Genomic DNA, 19078 nt, shown 5'->3' on the forward strand with positions numbered 1-19078 from the left:
CAATTTTGAGTACACCAAGGTCACTCTGTTCCTCTACACCTCTGCTATTAACCCTGCACTCTGCCTTCAAGTTTCACCATTATGTTAGGATCTATAGTCACAATCCCTCAAGAATATATTATGTCTCAATAAGATTACCCCACATTCTTCTAAAAGCCATTGAATACAAGTACTAACTTTCCTCATGGGGCAGCCCCTGCACTCTTCTGAACTACCTGCAATGTAACCATGTCTCTCCTTAAATAAGAAGGCCAAACCTGTACACAGGTACAGTGTCACCACAGCAGAACCACTGATCTCCCTTGTGCAATGGGCAATAGAGGTTATTGTTCACCTCTCAGTCTGAATTCTATCCACATGAAGGTCTTCGAGATCTACCAAAGGAACAGCCTGTTGGGTCTACAATTCCTATCCTTGCAACATGTTTATTTTTGTGGAAAACCTAATAACATACACCATTAGCTAAATGAATTTTAGCTGAGGCAAGTTTTGCTTGCCTCAGGAAAATTTCAGACGTCTACATCAGGCTGGTCTTTTACAGAAAACAAGGCAGACATTTATGGACTGAATTTTAAAATATCTTTGCCAAAACACTGCCAAACTTGTGTAGTTCACAGGCCAATCTACACTCAGTGGTCACTTTATTAGGTACACCTCCTCATTAGTGCAAATATTTCATCACTCAGTCATGCGGCAGGAACTTAATGCATAAAAGCACGCAGACGTGGTCAAGAAGTTCAGTTCTTTTTTCAGACCAAACATCAGAAAGGGGGAGAAATGTGATCTAAGTGACTTTGACCGTGGAATGATTGTTGGTGTTAGATGGGGTGGTTTGAGTATCTCAGAAGCTGCCGATCGCCTAAGATTTTCATGCACAACAGTCTCTCGAGTTTAGAGAATGGTGCCACGCATTCAGTGGTACCAAGAGAGTAGACCAGTGGTTAAGGTTGGTACAATAACATTTAAAAGATTGTTTTACAAATACGTAAATAGGAAATGTTTAGAGTCAAATACAGTAAAATAAGACCAACTGAAAGGGGTATTTTGTCGACATGGACCTATTGGGCCCAAGGGCTTGTTCCATGTTGTCTAACTCTCCGACTTTGAGTTCTCAGATTCAGATTCAGTTTCAGCTTTATTTCTCACATTGAAACATACGGTGAAATGTGTCATTTGCAGTAACAACCAACACACACAAAGATGTGCTGGGGTCAGCCTGGAAGTGTTGCCAAGCAGTCCAGCGCCAACACAGCATGTCCACACAGAACACAACAAGCAACAAAACAAGCCCCTTTCCTCCCTCCCACTAACTCACGCACCCACGTCATCTAACGTCAGGATAAGCCTCTTCTAAGACCAGACAAGTCACCTTCTTCAGCATCTAGTCTCCAGTTTACTCATGGATTCGCAGATACTGAGTCTTGAATCACCCTATCTATGCCCCTCGTGATTTTATACACCTCTTTAAGATCATGTCTCATGCCTCCACGGCCTCCCCTAATGCCACAAGGGTGGAGGAGTGGCACCTTATTTTCTGCCAGGTTAGCCTCCAACCTGATGGCATGAATATCGATTTCTCCTTCCAGTTAAAAAAAAATCCTTCCCCCTCCCCTCTTCTATTCCCCACTCTGGCCTCCTACCTCCTCCTGGTACCCCTCCTTCTTCCCTTTCTCCCATGGCCCGCTCTCATCTCCTATCAGATTCCTGCCTCTCCAGCCTTCAACCCTTCCCTCCCACCTGGCTTCACCCATCACCTCCTGGCTAACCTCTGTCCCCTCCCTCCCACCTTTTTATTCCAGTGTCTTCCCCCTTCCTTTCCAGTCCTGAAGAGGGGGGGTCTCAGCCCGAGACATCGACTGTTTATTCATTCCCATTGAGTCTGCCTGACCTGCCAAGTTCCTCCAGTGTTTTGTATGCTTTGCTCAAAGGAATGAAGTCTGTTCCCTCGAGTGCCGATGGCATTCGCGTAAATCCTCTCTGTACCCTTTCCGGCTAAACGACACCGTTCCTGTAGCAAGGTTACCAGAACTGTACATGACACACCAGGTGCAGCCTCACTAACACCTTGTATCACTGCAGCATAACGTCCCGACTCCTACACACTGTGCCCTGACTAATGAAGGCCAAGGTGCCAAACGCCTCCTTTACCACCTTACCTACCCGTGACGCCAACGTCAGGAAACTACGTGCTTGCACTGCTAAAAGGAGCTTCAGATGGAGAACACCCCCTTGGAAGACTTTTGAAACTCAGTCACAAAAAAAGTCAACTTGTGTCAAGGACGACATCTGTGATATAGATCTGTAAAACGAACAGGTGGCTCACAGACGGCGAAGTTCCTGGTGTTATGTAAAGTGAGACATTTTAGCACCAACATCCCTCGGATCAACATTGCAAATTTGGGCCCAATTTTAACCCCGGCTGCCTAGTAGAACCATAATGTGTCGGCACGTCACTCTCCCGCTGTGATACTGATTGATGGACTGCCGTTTTAGCAATGGGGACAAGGCCAGCTTTGATGGGGCCGGATATAGTGGGATCTCTATCTTGGTGTGAAAGGTCACGTGTGTGTGTGTGTGGGGGGGGGGCAGACATATAGGGGCTTCACAGGGGCAAAGCAGAATAGTAGCCTGCCTTTCAACACCAGAAATCCGACCGCTGGCGCCATTTACGCAGCGTTTGCACAATGACCTGTGAATGTTTGGGCTTCCCCGTGGTCACGTACCACAACCCAAAGACGTGCAGTTCGGTGGGTTAAATACCTGCTGTACCTTGCCCCCGGCATGTGAGTGAGTGGCAGAAACTCCGGGGAGTTAGACCACTGCATCATAAAACGTAGAAGCAGAATTCAGCCCATCATACCTGCTCCACCATTTGATCATGGATGATTATCTTCCCCATTTTCCTGCCTTCTCCCCATAACCTTTAATGCCCTGACTATCAGCCTCCAGTCTACATATACCCAATGACTTGGCTTCCACAGCTGTCTATGGCACAGATTCACCACCACCAGGCTAAAGAAATCCCTGCTCATCCCTGTTCGAAACGGACATACTTCTATTCTGAGGCTGTGCTCTCTGTTCCTAGGCTCCTCCTCTCCACGTCCACTCTATCTAGACCTTTCGGTATTTGCTAGGTATCAATAAGATGCCCCCTCCTTCTTCTAAACTCCAGCCAGTCCAGGCCCAGAGTCATAATGAGAGTGTGAGGAGAATAAAACTAGTCAGGCTAAGAGTAATGTAAGTGCACGGTTGAGGGCCAGTATGGACTCAATGGGCAGAAAGGCCTGCTTCTGTGCTGTATCTCTGCATGGCTCCACCTCGTGAAGTCCATTCCATCAGGGAGGAGGTTCAGGAGCCTGGAGGCTCACACGCAACATTTCAAAAACAGCTTCTTCCTCTCCGCCATCAGATTTCTGAATGGCCCATGACTCTGTGAATGCTGCCCCATCATTCATCCTTTACTCAGTTAATTCTGTAATTTATATTAAATTTTATGTCTTGCACTGTACCGCTACTACAAAACAACAATTTTCATGACATATGTCAGTGCCTATAAATCTTGGCAATACTTCCAAAATGCTGGAGGAACTCAGCAGTTCAGGTAGCATCCATGGAGAAGAATTTGCAGTTGACTTTCTGGGCTGAGACCCTACTAGAATGGACAGAGGCAGCAGCCAGAATAAGAAGATGGCGAGCGGAGGGGTGGGGGCGATGGAAAGGGATACAAGCTGGCACATGATCTTATTCTGGCCTCTGCCCCCCCCCCCACCCCACCTTTCTAGTCCTGACAGAGGGTGTCAGTATGAAACCTCGACCATTCATTCTCCTCCACAGATGCTGCCTGTCCTGCTGAGCTCCTCCTGCATTTTGTGTGTGTGTTGCTCTGGATTTCCAGCGTCAGCAGTATCTCTTGTGCTTTCACTAGAGACCAGAGAGTAGAACGTATAAAAGCTACTTCATAGGAAGTTTCACAGATCAAATGACCTAGTTCTGAAGCTGCCCACAGTCCTTGGAGATCCCTGGGATAGCCCTCTCTCCTTCATTGGCCCATGCTCACCATTATTTAAGGCTGGATGGATGGAGGCTGTGTTTAATGAATGTCAAAGTTTCATTCAAGATTATGAAGCCATAGTTTTAAAATGAACAGCAGCAATGGGTTGGGTTTAAGTCCACTGAGTCTCATTCTCTCTCCATTTCCGATTGTTCAAACTCATCACTGAATTCATTCATGATCCATAAGACAAGATGGTGTTGGGTACCTCGGTGATAAAGAGGACATATTTTTCAGCTTTGTAATTGGTTTGTCCTTGTCCCTCAGGGAACAAAACAAGCTATCAATTGCAGGGCTTTGAGACTGGCCCTGGATTAGAAAATTGCAACGACTGTGCCTTTCTCAATTACTAATTAACTAAATTTCATGGATGAACCAGAATGCAGAAGCATTTAGGGGCTAGGCTTGAGCGGATGTCCTTGGTCAGTCTCACGAAGCTTCCCCTGTCCCTCAGCTTCCTCAGAACCCTTATTGATGCCTGTTGAGTCCACAAACGATCTGAACCATTCCGCCCTCCAAGCAGCTACTGCACGAATCTTGTAAGCCAATTATTGAGTATTCAAGGAAGCTTTTGTCAGCTGTGCTTGCCTTCAGAAACAAGACTTCATCCCACTATGGTCCTGCTGACTTCTGAGTTCCCCAATCTCCTGGGCAGGTCCATGAATAGGACCTCTATGTACAGGAAACCTCCACACACTTATTGGAGATCCCAGTCCTGCCCTACCCCAGATTTTCTTTTACAAATCTCGGGGGGAGTGGGGTGGTTGTGGAACGGAGGAAATAATGGGAGCCAGAAGAAGGCTGAAAGACACTCGATCTATGATCCTGATCTACAATCCTTCAGTTTGTCAGGATGGCTGCTATTTCATAAGACCGAAAGACATAGAGTAGAATTAGGCCATTTGGCCCATCGAGTTTGTTCTGCCATTGCATCATGGCTCATTTACTATCCGTGCCCAATCTCCTGCCGTCTCCCTATAACCTTCATTACCCTTACTAATCAAGAACCTATCAACCTCTGCTTTCAACCCAACCCAATGACTTGACCTCCACAGCAAGGAATTCCACAGATTTTTCATCCTCTGGCTAAAGAAATTCCCCCTCATCTCTCTTCTAAAGGACGTCCTTGTACTCTGAGGTCCTCTCGTCCCACCTTAGGAAACAATCTCTCTACATCCACTCTATCTCGGCTTTAATAGTCAACAGGTTTCAGTGAGAACCCCCTCCCCCCCCGTTGACCCCAGCTCAGAGTCGTCAAATGCTCCTCATACATTAAACCTGTTGTTATCAGACTCCAGAATGGAGCTTTCGTACAATAAGATGGAAAATGTAACATCACCATCTCTCTTTTCTGATCAATCAACTACTTTCTGAATGTATCCTGAATAAAATCCACTATTCTGGGTCCTTATTTTTTTCTGTAATATAGGTTCAGAACAATGGCAGTTGAATCCCTAGTATAATAATGCAACCCCTCAATCTACCTGGTTATGATCTTGCACTTCATTGTCTACCTGCCCTGGATTTTCTCCAAAGGCACATTACTCTGTATTCTGTTATCGTTTTACCTTGTTCTACCTCGATGCATTGTGTAATGATTTGATCTGCATGAACAGAATGCAAGACAAGTTTTTCAATGTATCCTGGTACATATGACGATAATAAATGATCCCAGTATCAATAAATTACTGGTCTAGAACCTCCCCTGGTCTTCCCCAGATGAGACACACTTGCGCGCCATTCGTAAACACAAGAGATTCTGCAGATGCTGGAAATCCAGAGCAACTCACACAAAAATCACTGGAGGAACTCAGCAGGTCAGGCAACATCTATGGAGAGGAATAAACAGATGACGTTTCCAGCCAAGACCCTTCATCAGGACAAATGAAGGGTTTCGGTCCCAAACAATGACAGTTTATTCCTCTCCATAGATGTTGCCTGGCCTGCTGAGTTAAAGTTTTCGTTAAGTAAAGTTAAAATTAAAGTTTTAGCACATTTTATGCAGGCATCTGTGCGTTGGATACCTCAACTCATTGGGGATGCTTTCCCCTGCAGAGAACTAACAATCGTGAAGCAGTACTGAGGGTGTTGAAGGTACAATAAGCCAAGGGGTCCCCTGTCCTCTCAGGATCTCATGATATTATTGCACCCCATTATTCGAAGGACATTGATGGTTGCAGATAGTACAGAAGAGATTCAGCAGGGAGCTGCCTGGTTTAGAGGTTATGATCGACAATGAGAGGTTGGACAAAAAATGGGTTGTTTTCTCTGGAGAAAACAAAAAATTTTCCTAACAAAAAATGTTAGAAACTCATGAGGGAGAGGAGGATAGAGTAGGCGGTCCGAATCCTTTATCCCAAGGTAGGGACGTGATGAGGGTAGCGCGATGGCCTGTGATCAGGGTTCAATTCCTGCCACTGTCTGTAAGGAGCTTGTTCATTTTTGCTATGACCACGTGGATTTCCTCCAGATGCTCTGGTTTCCTCCCACAGTCCAAAAAGTACAGTTAGGGTTTGTGACTTGTGGGCATGTTACGTTGGCACTTTAAGACTGGCAACACTTGCAGGCTGCCCAGCATAATCCTCGCTGAGTTGATCTGATGTCATCAGGTATTTCACGGTATGTTTTAATCTACTGTGTTTGTGACAAATAAAGCAAATTATTATATCTTAAACTTTATTTAAGGTGAAAGGGGGTAACTTCAAAGGAGATGTGCAGGGCAAGTTTTTACTTACACTGAGAGTGGTGGGTTCCTGGATCATAGAACCATAGAACCACAGAACACTACAGCACAGTACAGGCCCTTCAGCCCTCCATGTTGTGCCGACCCATATAATCCTTAAAAAAAAGTACTAAACCCACACTACCCCATAACCCTCCATTTTTCTTTCATCCATGTGCCTGTCCAAGAGGCTCTTAAATAACCCTAATGTTTTAGCCTCCACCACCATCCCTGGCAAGTCACTCCAGGCACTCACAACCCTCTGTGTAAAAAACTTACCCCTGATGTCTCCCCTAAATTTCCCTCCCTTAATTTTGTACGTATGCCCTCTGGTGTTGCTATTGGTGCCCTGGGAAACAGGTACTGACTATCCACCCTATCTATGCCTCTCATAATCTTGTAGACCTCTATCAAGTCCCCTCTCATTCTTCTACGCTCCAAAGAGAAAAGTCCCAGCTCTGCTAATCTTGCTTCATATGACTTGTTCTCTAAACCAGGCAACATCCTGGTAAATCTCCTCTGCACCCTCTCCATATTCTTCCTATAATGAGGTGACCAGAATTGAACACAATACTCTAAGTATCAAGGTAGGATCAAGTGGTGGTGGTTGGGGGTAAATATAGTAGAGGTGTTCAAGATACTGTTAGACAGACACATGAATATGTGGGAACTGGAGAGATACTGATCATGTGCAGGCAGAAGGAATTAGAATAATTCCTAACAAGGAACAAGGGGAGTTGAGTATAGGAGCAAAGAGGTCCTTCTGCAGTTGTACAGGGCCCTGGTGAGACCCCACCTGGAGTATTGTGTTCAGTTTTGGTCTCCAAAGTTGAGGAAGGACATTCTTGCTATTGAGGGAGTGAAGCGTAAGTTCACGAGGTTAATTCCTGGGATGGCGGGACCATCATATGTTGAAAGATTGGAGCGACTGGGTTTGTATACACTGGAATTTAGAAGAATGAGAGGGGATCTGATTGAAACATATAAGATTATTAAAGGATTGGACACGCTAGAGGCAGGAAGCATGTTCCCGATGTTGGGGGAGTCCAGAACCAGAGGCCACAGTTTAAGAATAAGGGGTAGGCCATTTAGAACGGAATTGAGGAAAAACTTTTTCACCCAGAGAGTTGTGGATCTGTGGAATGCTCTGCCTCAGAAGGCAGTGGAGGCCAGTTCTCTGGATGCTTTCAAGAAAGAGTTAGATAGAGCTCTTAAAGATAGCGGAGTCAAGGGACATAGGGAGAAGGCAGGAACGGGGTACTGATTGTGGATGATCAGCCATGATCACATTGAATGGCAGTACTGGCCCGAAGGGCTGAATGGCCTACTCCTGCACCTATTGTCTATTGTCTATAATTCAGCGTATGTTCAGTAAAGACATCCTGGGTTGAAGGGCCTGGTCCTGTGTCTGTGTTCCGTGTTCTGTGTCCTATGATTTTAAAGTGGAAAAAAGTTAATCTCCCCCTACATTCAACCGTTGTTCCTCTCTTGTCCCTGGCTGCAGGAAGGATGTCGAAACATAGTGGATTTCTAACAGCACCAGTAATTCAGAGACCTGAATCGAGAACAATGAGATTGAGTCCTCCGGGGGAATTTTAATTCAATCAATTAAATAGAATTGGATTTGGAAAGAAAAATGGAAGTCATTAAGCTAGCAGATCGGTGTAAAGGTCTGACTGATTTTCATCGGGGGAAGAAACCAATTCTCCATCCTTGGACAGTCCTAATTGCAGGTTAACTCTGTTGTGGCCTATTTCTCCATGTAAGGAGGATCCAAGCATCTTGCACTGAGGCCGGAGGAAATTTCTGTCTGCAGAAAGCTCTGGAGTTCTCTACACTATTGAAGGCTGCAGACGTGTGGTTCTAGAGTACACGCAAGGCTGCGACTGAGAGGTTGTCGAGTCATAGAGCAGAGAAGCAACCCCTTCGGCCCATCTAGTCCAAAACGAACCGTTATCCTGTCCAGTCCCATTGACCCTCATCTGGATCATAGACCCTCCATACCCCTCCCATCCATGTACTTATCCAAATTTCACTTAAATGTTGAATCAAACATGCTCGATCCACACTCTCAAGCGAAGAAGGTCACCCTCACGTTTCCCTTAAACATTTCACCTTTCACCCTTAACTCATGACCTCTAGTTCTGGTCTCACCTAATCTGGAAAAAGCATGTTTTCATTTACCCTATCTATGCCCCGCATAATTTTGCATATCTTTGTCAAATCTCACCTCGTTCTCCTATACTGCAGGAATAAAGTTCTAACCGATTCAAGAGTCCCTATAACTTAGGTCATCAAGAGAAGGCAACATCTTGTAAATTTTTCTCTACGCTACTTTAATCTTATTGGTATTTTTTTCTGTCAGTAGGTGTCCAGAATTGCACACGATGCTGCAAGTTTAGCCTGACCAGCATCTTATACAACTTCAACATAACACTGCGATGGGTGAAACCTAAAGTAAGGACTGGTTGGGTGGGGAAGCAGGGAAGGAATAGAAGCAGAGTAGACCTAATGATCCTGATCAAGGCAACACACACAAAATCTTTGAGGAACTCGGCAGGCCAGGCAGCATCTCTCCAGACCAATAAGCAGTGAACATTTTGGGATGAGTACCTTCACCAGGTCTGGAAGGGAAGGGGGAAGAAGCCAGAATAAGACAGTGGAAGGAAGGGAAGGTGTACAGTTTGGCATGTGATGGGTGAGACCCGGTGAAAGGGAAAGTGGGTGGGTGGGGAGGGAGAATGAGGTCAGAAGCTAGGAGGTGATAGGTGGACGAGTTACTCAACCTCTGCCTTGTGTGGGCTGCTCTGGATTTCCAGAATCTGCAGGGTGTTGGTGGCCCACGTCACCCACTCCTGCCTTTGTTCCCCGTGCTCCCCTCTAAAGGGAACATCCTAACATTTACTTCTGAAGCGGTTCCTCGGGGCAGAGGACAATTTGCTTCTACGGAGTAGATGTGTCCAGATTTCCCAGCTGCTCCAGCCGCCATCTCACAGAGAGATCACGTTTCTGCACCCTCTTCCCTGTACCCTACTCTTCCCGTCAGATTCTCTGATTGGGAAGAGACCTGAGAGGTACCTTCTTTACCCAGAGGGTAGTGAGTACCAGAAATGAGCTGCCTAGGGAGGCGGATGGAGTGGGTATCGTTGCGACATTTAAGAGGCATGTGGGGAGGTTCATGGAGTGGAGGGCATTGGAGGGTTATGGGCTGAACATGAGCAGGGTTGATGATGTGGTCAGTATGGCCATGTGGGGCCAAAGGGCTAGTTTCTGCGACTCTACTCTGCATTCTGTTATTGTTTTTAATGTACTGACATAACCAGCAGCAGGATTCACACCACCAGGTTCAGGGACAATTAATGCCCCCCAACAATCAGGCTCTTGAACCAAAAGAGATAACTTCACTTGTCACATCATTGAAATATTCCCACAACCTATGGTCTCACTTTCAGGGTCTCTTCATTTCATGTTCTTAATGTTTATTGCTTATTTATTCATCATTATTATTTCTTTCTTTTCATATGTACACAGTTTGTTGTCTTTCGCACACTGGTTGAACACTCAAGTTATTGTGGTCTTTCATTGATTATATTATGGTTATTATTCTATGGATTTATTGAGTATGCCCACAAGAAAATGGATCTGAGGGTTATATATACTGACATACAGTATATGTACTTTGATAATAAATTTACTTTGAACTTAATGAAATGATGTCTATGGATGATAACGATAAATGGCTTTCCCTGTACCTCAGTACAAATGGCAATAATAAAATTATTTACCAACTAGGTTCACCACTTCACTCACGCATCACCCTCACTCAGACCTACACCTCCTAGCCCCCACCCGCTGTTGTCCCTTCTCCCCTCCCCTCTCTAACTCTGCCGCTCTCCAGGGGGGTTCAGAGAAACGCTGCAGATGGCTTGTCAGCTCAGCCAGTTCCACCGTGGGCACTCCACGTACAGCAGCGTAAAAGGGCATTCATACAATGGCCAGCCCCAGCAGAACGCTTCGAGCCAAGCCGCTCCTTCAACCCCCGGCAAACCCGATTGACCCTAACCTAATCACAGGACAATTTACAATGACCAATTCACCTGTCCAGTACGTCTTTAAACTGTGGAGGCAACGGGGAGACCTGGAAAAAACCCACGCATTCCACAGGGAGGATGTTCAGACTCCTTACAGAACGTCATCTGAATTGAACTTCGAATTCTGCAATGCCCCATTGCACTAACCGTTACGCTACTGTGGCATCCAATTCAGGCCAGTGGCTATACACTCAGTAGCCACTCTATTACATTCACCCTACACCTGCTCAATAACGCAACTATCTAATCAGCCAATCACGCGGCAGCAACTCAATGCATGCAGCCGTGGTCAACTGTCCAGACCAAACGTCGAAGTGGGGAAGAAATGTGATCTAAGCAACTGACAGGAGAATGATTGTTGGTGCCAAACGGATTGGTTTGAGAAACTCAGAAACTGCCGATCTCCTGGAATTTTCATGCACTCTGAAGTTTACAGTGAATGGTGTGAAAAACAAAAAAAAGCTTCAGGTGAGTGGCAGTTTTGTGGTCGACAGTGAGAGAGGTCAGAGGAGAACGGCCAGACTGGGTCAAGCTGACAGGAAGGTGACGATAACTCTAACAACCACAGATCACAACAGTGGTGTGCGCAGGAGCATCTCTGAACGTACAACATGTCAAACCTTCAAGTGGATGGGGTGCAGCAGCAGAGGACCACAAACGTTGAGGAGTCTTATGAGTTTGAAGAGATTTGCTATGTCACTAAAGGCTCCAGCAAATTTCCACAGAGGTTCTGTGGAGAGCATTCTGAGCCGTTGCATCACCGTCTGGAACGGAGGGGCCACTGCACAAGATCAGAAAAAGCTCCAGAGAGCTGTCGACTCGGTCAGCTCCATCATGGGCACCAGCCTCCCCACCATCCAGAACGTCTTCAAAAGGCGATTCCTCAGGAAGACCACTTCCATTATTAAGGACCCCCACCACCCAGGACATGCCCTCTTCTCACTACTACCCTCAGGGCAGAGGTACAGGAGGCTGAAGACTCACACTCAACACTCTAGGAACAGCTTCGTCCTCTCTGACATCAGATTTCTGAATGGACAATGAACCCAGGAACACACCCTCACTAAGTTTTCTTTTATCTCCTTTTGCCTGCACTACTTATATATACACATACACACACAGTATATACATATGTATACACCCTACACACACATTATAGATATAAACACACACACACACACACACACACACACACACACACACACACACACACACACACACACACACACACACACACACACACACACACATATTATCTTTTGTATGGATTATTATATATATTTCCTAGATATTTCTTATTGTAATTGTTAGTACATTTTAAGTATTAGAGTGTACTGCTGCCACAAATAAAAACAAATGTCACAGCATATGTCAGTGACAATAACCTAATTTTGATCCTGATTCCCCTACGCACGTACATCTTACCCCAGCCCTACCCTACAGTTCATTGTACTGTATATGTGTAAATACCACCCACTCTCCCACCATCCCTGAAAAAACTGGCAATAAAGCAAAGGATGGTGCCAGTCATTCAGCCCTTCCAAGGGCTATCACAGGCACAATGGGCGGAATGGCCTCTGCCCCGCGTGGCGGGAGGCCAGGGGAGTGTGGATGGTGACGGGGAGGGGACTGGGAGGCGATGGCTGACGTTACCTGTCTCGATGTGACGTGTGCGGTCCCGGTCTCGGAGGAGGTAGGAGAACTCGATGCACTTCTCGTTGTTGTGATTGCCCCGGACGCTGAAGCAGAGCTCATTGACCAGCGCCAGCGCATTGCGGCACAGCTCTTCCTCCCCGTCGCCCGACATCTCGGCACAGCATCACACAAGCGACGGGCGGGCAGGTGGCGAGGGCAGGGATCCCGGTGAAAAGTCAACTTGGAGGCTACCCCTAGCTCTAACAAGGGGCAAGAGCACTGTTCTCTCCAGGCCTTCCAAAAGCCTGGGCTGAGAGAGGTGGACCTTGCCGGGCAAATCCCAGCCTTTGGCCCTCAGCTGATGAGTCCGTGATCTTCCACTTGGGAGAGGAGGCACCTTGTTGGATCTGAATCCTGGTATAATTCTTCTGGGACTTCAGGCAAGCCGCGAGCCGGCAAACGAGATCCAAACTGTTCTGCCACCAACCCCGGACTCGGACCGGGCTGGAAGTCATCCACCCTTCGTTCCGTCAGGTTTCGTGCTGGGCTTGGTGTTCCTGGCGAGAGGGTTTAGCGGCTGGGCGAGGGATCGGGAGCAGACCCTCGTTATCCGGCGGATCTGGGGAACCCTGTCGCTGTGAACTGGCCAATCCAGGCCCTTCTCATGGTCTTGTCAAAGCTGGGACGACGGCAACGACACGGCAATGTGAAACCCAGCTGCTTTTCCTATTCCACCTCCTCGGAGGAGAAAGAGCGGAGACATTGAGCACTGCTTACAGTGGAGTAGGCATCAATAATTCCAAAATCTCTGGCAAGACTCCCTTTAATTTCTGTTTCCATTGATTTCTCATGGAAGAAGCGGCGTACTTAGAGGGATGACAAATCTCTCTCGCAGTTAGAAGTCATTCTGAAGGTTGGTGATCTACTTCTCAGGCTGCAAGGCAAAGTGAAACTCATGAGAAGCCGTGTGGAGGGAGGATGCCTCTCTCATTATCACATAACACCGAGCTCCCAAATATATCTCCACCCACCTACACGCAGCATTTATGCAGAACGTCCAAAAGTAGCGAGACAGACAAGGCCGATTCTCTGAGCTGGGAGTGAGGGGAAGGAGCACACTTTTAAGGGGAGCGACGAGCCAAGAAAGAGCCCCAGGAAACTTGTCATGAGTTTGGCTCTTCCACAGAGCGTGTACCTCTGTGCCCCCCCTCCCACCAGTTTTTCCCTCCCGCTCCCGGTTTTCTGTCTTCACAGTTTTTAGAACACAGCACAGTACACACCCTTCAGCCCACGACGTTCTGCCGTCCTTCCCGCCTACTCCAAGATCAATCTAACACCTCTCTTCTACTTAGCCCTCTCTTTCTCTATCATCCATGTGCCAGTCTAGGAGTCTTCTTTCCGTCTTCTCTCTCTCCTTGCCTTACTTTCCGTCATCTCAATCCACTTTCATCAAGTCTTTACCTCTCCTCTTACCCCTCCACCTCTCTACCCTTCTCTCCCCTCCTCCCCACCCCTTTATATCTTCTTCCTTTATCCTTCCCTCTCCATTCCTCTCACTCTCCCTCCTGTCCCTCCGAAGCCTGAAGACACACACTCAATGATTTAGGAATAACTTCTTCCCCTCTGTCATTGGATTTCTGAATGGACATTGAACCCATGGACACCACCTCATTACTTTTCCCCTCTCGTTTTGCACCACTTATTTAACTTTCTTGGTACGTTTATATTTCTTACTGTAATTTACAGATTTTGTTACTTATTGCATTGTGCTGCTGCTGCGTAACAGCAAATTTTACGACATATTCCAATGATTCTGATTCCAATTCTCCCCCTCCCCACGCTTGGTCCTGTACTTCCCAACATCTCGCTGTCTGCAATCTCCATCTGCTGCCATGTCCTTCCCTCTCCCCTCTCCCTTCTCTTCCTGTCCACCTCCCTATCTCTCTCTCTCAAGCCTTTTAACCTCCATTTCCCTTCTTACCCCTCCTTCCTTCACCCTCACCTCCCCCCCTCTCTCAGGGCAAGAAATGTTGACCATTCATCCCCTTGAGTCTCTTCCAACATTCAGTAAGTTGATGCCTGCTTGAACCTTGGACCCATCTGTACTTTGCGCCTGTCCCCATCACCCCATCTACATCTCCATCTTGAATATATTCAGTGCTGGCCCCCATACTCACTGAAAACTCACGACCCCCCAGGAGAAAAAAGTCCTCTTCCTCGCTGTATGAAATCCGTTATGACGTGCTCATTCTCCCCTTTTCTCCTTTGCTTACATTGTCCCTCCTCTCCGTGCCTTTCTAATCTCTTGTTAAGTCTGTTAACCCTCTCTTCTCATGGCAGCGTGGCGCAGTAGTGTAGCAGCTAACATAGCGATTCCCAGTGCCAGCAATCGGGGTTCAATCCCTGACGCCTACTGTGAGGAGTTTGCACGTTCTCCCTGTGAACGTGCGGGTTTCCCTCAGGTGCTCCGGTTCCCTCCCACAGTCCGAAGACACACGGGTCAGTGAGGGCTGGTAACTTGTCGGCACGCGACATTGGCACCAGAATATGGTGACGCTTGTGGGATGATCCCAGCATGGTAGCGCAACAGTTAGCATAGCTTTATTGGAGCCGCAGCGATTGGGGTTCAATTCCCGTCTTGTCTGTGAGGAGTTTGTATGCTCTCTCCGCGATCGTGTTCAAAGTTCAAAGTAAGTTTATTATGAAAGTACATCTATGTCACCACATACAACCCCGAGATTCATTTCTTTGTGGGCATAATCAATAAATCCATGATAGAATAATAGCTATAATAGAATCAATGAAAGACTGCACCAACTTGGGTGTTCAACCAGTGTGTAAAAGACAACAAACTGTGCAAATACAAAAAGAAAGAAATAATAATAATAAATAAACAATACATATCAAAAACTTGAAATGAAGAATCCTTGAAAGTGAGTCCTTAGATTGTGGGAACATTTCAACATTGGGGCAAGTGAAGTTACCCCCTTTGGTTCACGAGCCCGTTAACTGTTCCTCAGCCTGGTGGTGTGGGTGCTGAGGCTCCTGTACCTTCCTCCTGGTGGCTGCAGCGAGAAGTGACAATGTCCTGGGTGGTGGGGGTCCCTGATGATGGATGCTGCTTTCCTGCAAAAATGTCTTGTGTCAACGTGCTCAATAGTGGGGAGGGCTTTACCCGTGATGGACTGTATCCACTACTTAGAAACATAGAAAACCTACGGCACAATACAGGCCCTTTGGCCCACAAAACTGTGCCAAACATGTCCTTACCTGAGACACTACCTGGGGTTACCCATAGCCCTCTATTTTTCTGAGCTCCATGTACCCGCCCAGGAGTGTCTGAAAAGACCCTATCATATCCGCCTCCACTACCGTCACCGACAGCCCATTCCATGCACTCACCACTCTCTGTGAAAAAGCATCTCCTCTGTACCTACTTCCAAGCACCTTAAAACCCTGCCCTCTCGTGCTAGCCATTTCAGCCCTGGGATAAAGCCTCTGATTATCCACACGATCAGTGCCTCTGACCATCTTATCCTACCTTTTGTCGGATTTTCCATTCAAAGGAATTGGTGTTTCCACACCAGGCTGGGACAGTCAACATACTCTCCACTCCTCCTCAGTAGAAGTTTGTCAAGGTTTTAGAAGTCGTGCCAAATCTTTGCAGAGTCCTAAGGAAGTAGAGGTGCTGTCGTGCTTTCTTCATAATCACACTGACGTGCCAACGTAGCATGCCCACAATTCACTAACCGTTACTATTCTTTGGAATATGAGAGGAAACCAGGTACCCGGGGGAAACATCCAGCACATTAGTGCAAATATGAAGAAAGCAGGAGTGACAAATTAACCTATTAACCAGTATGCCACATGTGGATTAATTTGTCATGTATATTGTTCTGTGAGCGTTAAGTAGATATGTTGTGGCTTGTTCAATCAGAAGGGCCTGATCCAAACTGTATCTCCAAATAAATAAACAAACAAATAAATAAATAAAAAGAAAATATACCCCATTCCTGTTTTAAAATAACAAAGCTGCTCGCCTCATGTTAACTCTAGCAGGGATTCTATCACAGCTCAGCCATTCCCGTGCCTGAGGATCCCAACGACCATCCATTTTAACTCTAGCAGCAGAGGTTTGGTGGGTTAACCGGCCACAGGGTGCGTGGTAAAATGGGAGGAAGAGAGTTGGGAGATGTGGTGGGGAAGTGGGGATTGCTGTGATGAGCTGTAGACAGTAGCCAAAGGGCCTGCTTCCTTCCATGAACTTGTGACACTGTTTTAATCTCCTCGGCATTCCCATTCTGACATGCTGGCCGTGGCCTTCTCTACTGCCACAATGAGGCCACCGTCAAGCTGGCAGAGCAATACCTCATATCCGTTTTGGGTAGCCTCCAACCTGATGGCATTTGCATCGAGTTCTCTAGTTCTGGGAACTTCTTCCCCCTCCTCACTCTCCCTTCTTCTATTCCACATTCTGGCCCCCATCTTACCCGTTCTCAAATTTTCAATGCGAACATTACTGAAGCGTGTATGAGATTTGGAGATTTATTTTTTACAGGCACCTGCCCATCACCTCCCTGTGGAGACCCTCTTCCTTCCCTTTCTCCCATGGTCCACTCTCCTCTCCTATCAGATTGCATCTTCTTCAGCCCTTTGATCTATCACCTCCCGGCTTCTCACTCCATCCGCCCACCTTCCCTCTCCCCTGGTCTCACCTATCATCTGCCAGCTCGCACTCCCAGCACCTTCTCCTTCTGGCTTCCACTTGAAACGCCGGCTGTTTACTCCCCTGCACAGACCTGCTGGGTTCCTCCAGCATTTTATCTCATTGCTCTGGGTTTCCAGAAACTGCAGAATCTCTTATGTTTATGATCTTGATTCATTCCCCCCCCCCCCCAATTTGCAATCTCAATCTTGGCAAAGCATTAGAAGATGAAATCTAATCAAGATAAGTGCCAAATGATGCATTTTCAAAGGTCAAATAAAGACAAGATGTAAACAGTGAATGTTTGGCCACAAAGGACTGCTGAGAAACAGGGGCCCTTGATGTCCACCAGAACTAAGAGTGCTTAAAGGTGGCTGAGTAGACAGATGGGGTGATAAAGATAGGGCAGCACCATAGCTTAGTGCTTTACAACATCAGAGACCGACATTCAGTTCCTGCCCGCTGTCTGTAAGGAGTTTGTACATTCTTACCGTGGCCACATTGCTTTCCTCCCGCCTTCCGAAGGTGTGCAGGCTAGACTTCGTAAGTTGTGGGCATTCTAGCTTGCCAACGCTCGCAAGCTGCCCCCCACCACCCCCAGACCATGCTTGGATTGTGCTGGTCGCTGACGCAAGTGATGCGTATCACTGTTATTTTATGTTTTGATGTGACAAACAATGTTAACTTAATCTTTACAGTGAATGGTGGCACTGAGGAGAATGGGGACTGTGGTGATCACAATGCTTGAAGAGGGAAGCACAGATCATCAGGGTGATATGAGGGCATAATACCTGGGTATTACGAGGGCAGGATAACGGAACGATGTGAGGGCTTCATGGCATCTTAAATTCTTTCCCCCAGGCAGTTAATCTAATCAACTATTCTCATTAACCCCCACCCCCTCTATCTATTACTGCACTGTAAACAATTTAAACCATTTTTTATAATACTGTAATACATGCTGATATTTATGTACAGTATTTATGCATATTTTATTCCAAATGTGTCCTTTAATCTCTCAATTAATTTTTATTAGTTCTTCATAGTTGTTGAATGTTGATTTTTTTTTTGTCACATGCCATGCCCTGACCAACACACCACAGCAAATTCCAACTGCAGGTAAATGTATATGGTGGACGAGGTCGATCCCTTCAACAGCATCACAGGTCAGCATTGAACCCGATCGCTGGAGCTATGAGACTGCTGCTCTAACAGCAAACCAGTTTTTAAAAGCTGGCCTTATTCGACAGATGCACACTGGAACGTACAGTGACATGTGCCAAGGCAGTCCGTAGACTGTGCTGGGAGCAGCCTGCAAGAGTGACCGTGCTTCCGGTGCTGACGAAGCACGCCCACAGCTTGCTAACCCGAACCGTACGCCTTTGGGACGCGGAAGGAAGGCCAGACACTGGGAGGAAACCTACGCGGGCACAGAGAGAAAGTACAAACGGCCTACAGGCTGGGATCTAGCTGGGCCTACAAACGGCCTACAGGGTGGGATCTAGCTTTCAATCCCTGGTGTGCAAAGCACTAATATGAACCAGGACATAACTGCACTGCCCTTTATGTGTCCAGAGTCACTTAGCCAGAGCATTAACAGAGGCAGATTCCTGACCCAGTGGGCTTTTGTGATTGGGACAATACATTACTTTAATTCAGGATTATTCTATTATACTGAATACATTACTGAGTAATGCATTACTTTGATTCAAGTAATTAAAGTTATACATTAATGTATTAGTGAAGTAAGTCATTACTTTAATGCAAGATTATTTTATTAATTGGACTTAAGTATATTTATGATCCAAGTACCTATATGTCACCAGATACTATCTCGAAATCAATTTTCTTAAAGCATTCACGGTGCAGTGGGG

General features: G+C 46.6%; 1 protein-coding gene across 1 annotated transcript in view; it reads right to left on the bottom strand.

Moving 5' to 3' along the window:
• syt3 (synaptotagmin III) overlaps nt 1–19078 on the bottom strand; it is a 237897-nt gene that overhangs the window by 76431 nt on the left and 142388 nt on the right. Inside the window, exon 2 of the mRNA XM_073033814.1 lies at nt 12518–13433. Coding sequence (XP_072889915.1) covers nt 12518–12671 — 154 coding nt within the window. The 5' untranslated portion in view covers nt 12672–13433. The remainder of the gene's footprint in view (nt 1–12517; nt 13434–19078) is intronic.

The sequence above is a fragment of the Hemitrygon akajei genome, chromosome 31 (assembly GCF_048418815.1).
Source record: "Hemitrygon akajei chromosome 31, sHemAka1.3, whole genome shotgun sequence".
In the NCBI taxonomy this organism is placed as follows: domain Eukaryota; kingdom Metazoa; phylum Chordata; class Chondrichthyes; order Myliobatiformes; family Dasyatidae; genus Hemitrygon; species Hemitrygon akajei.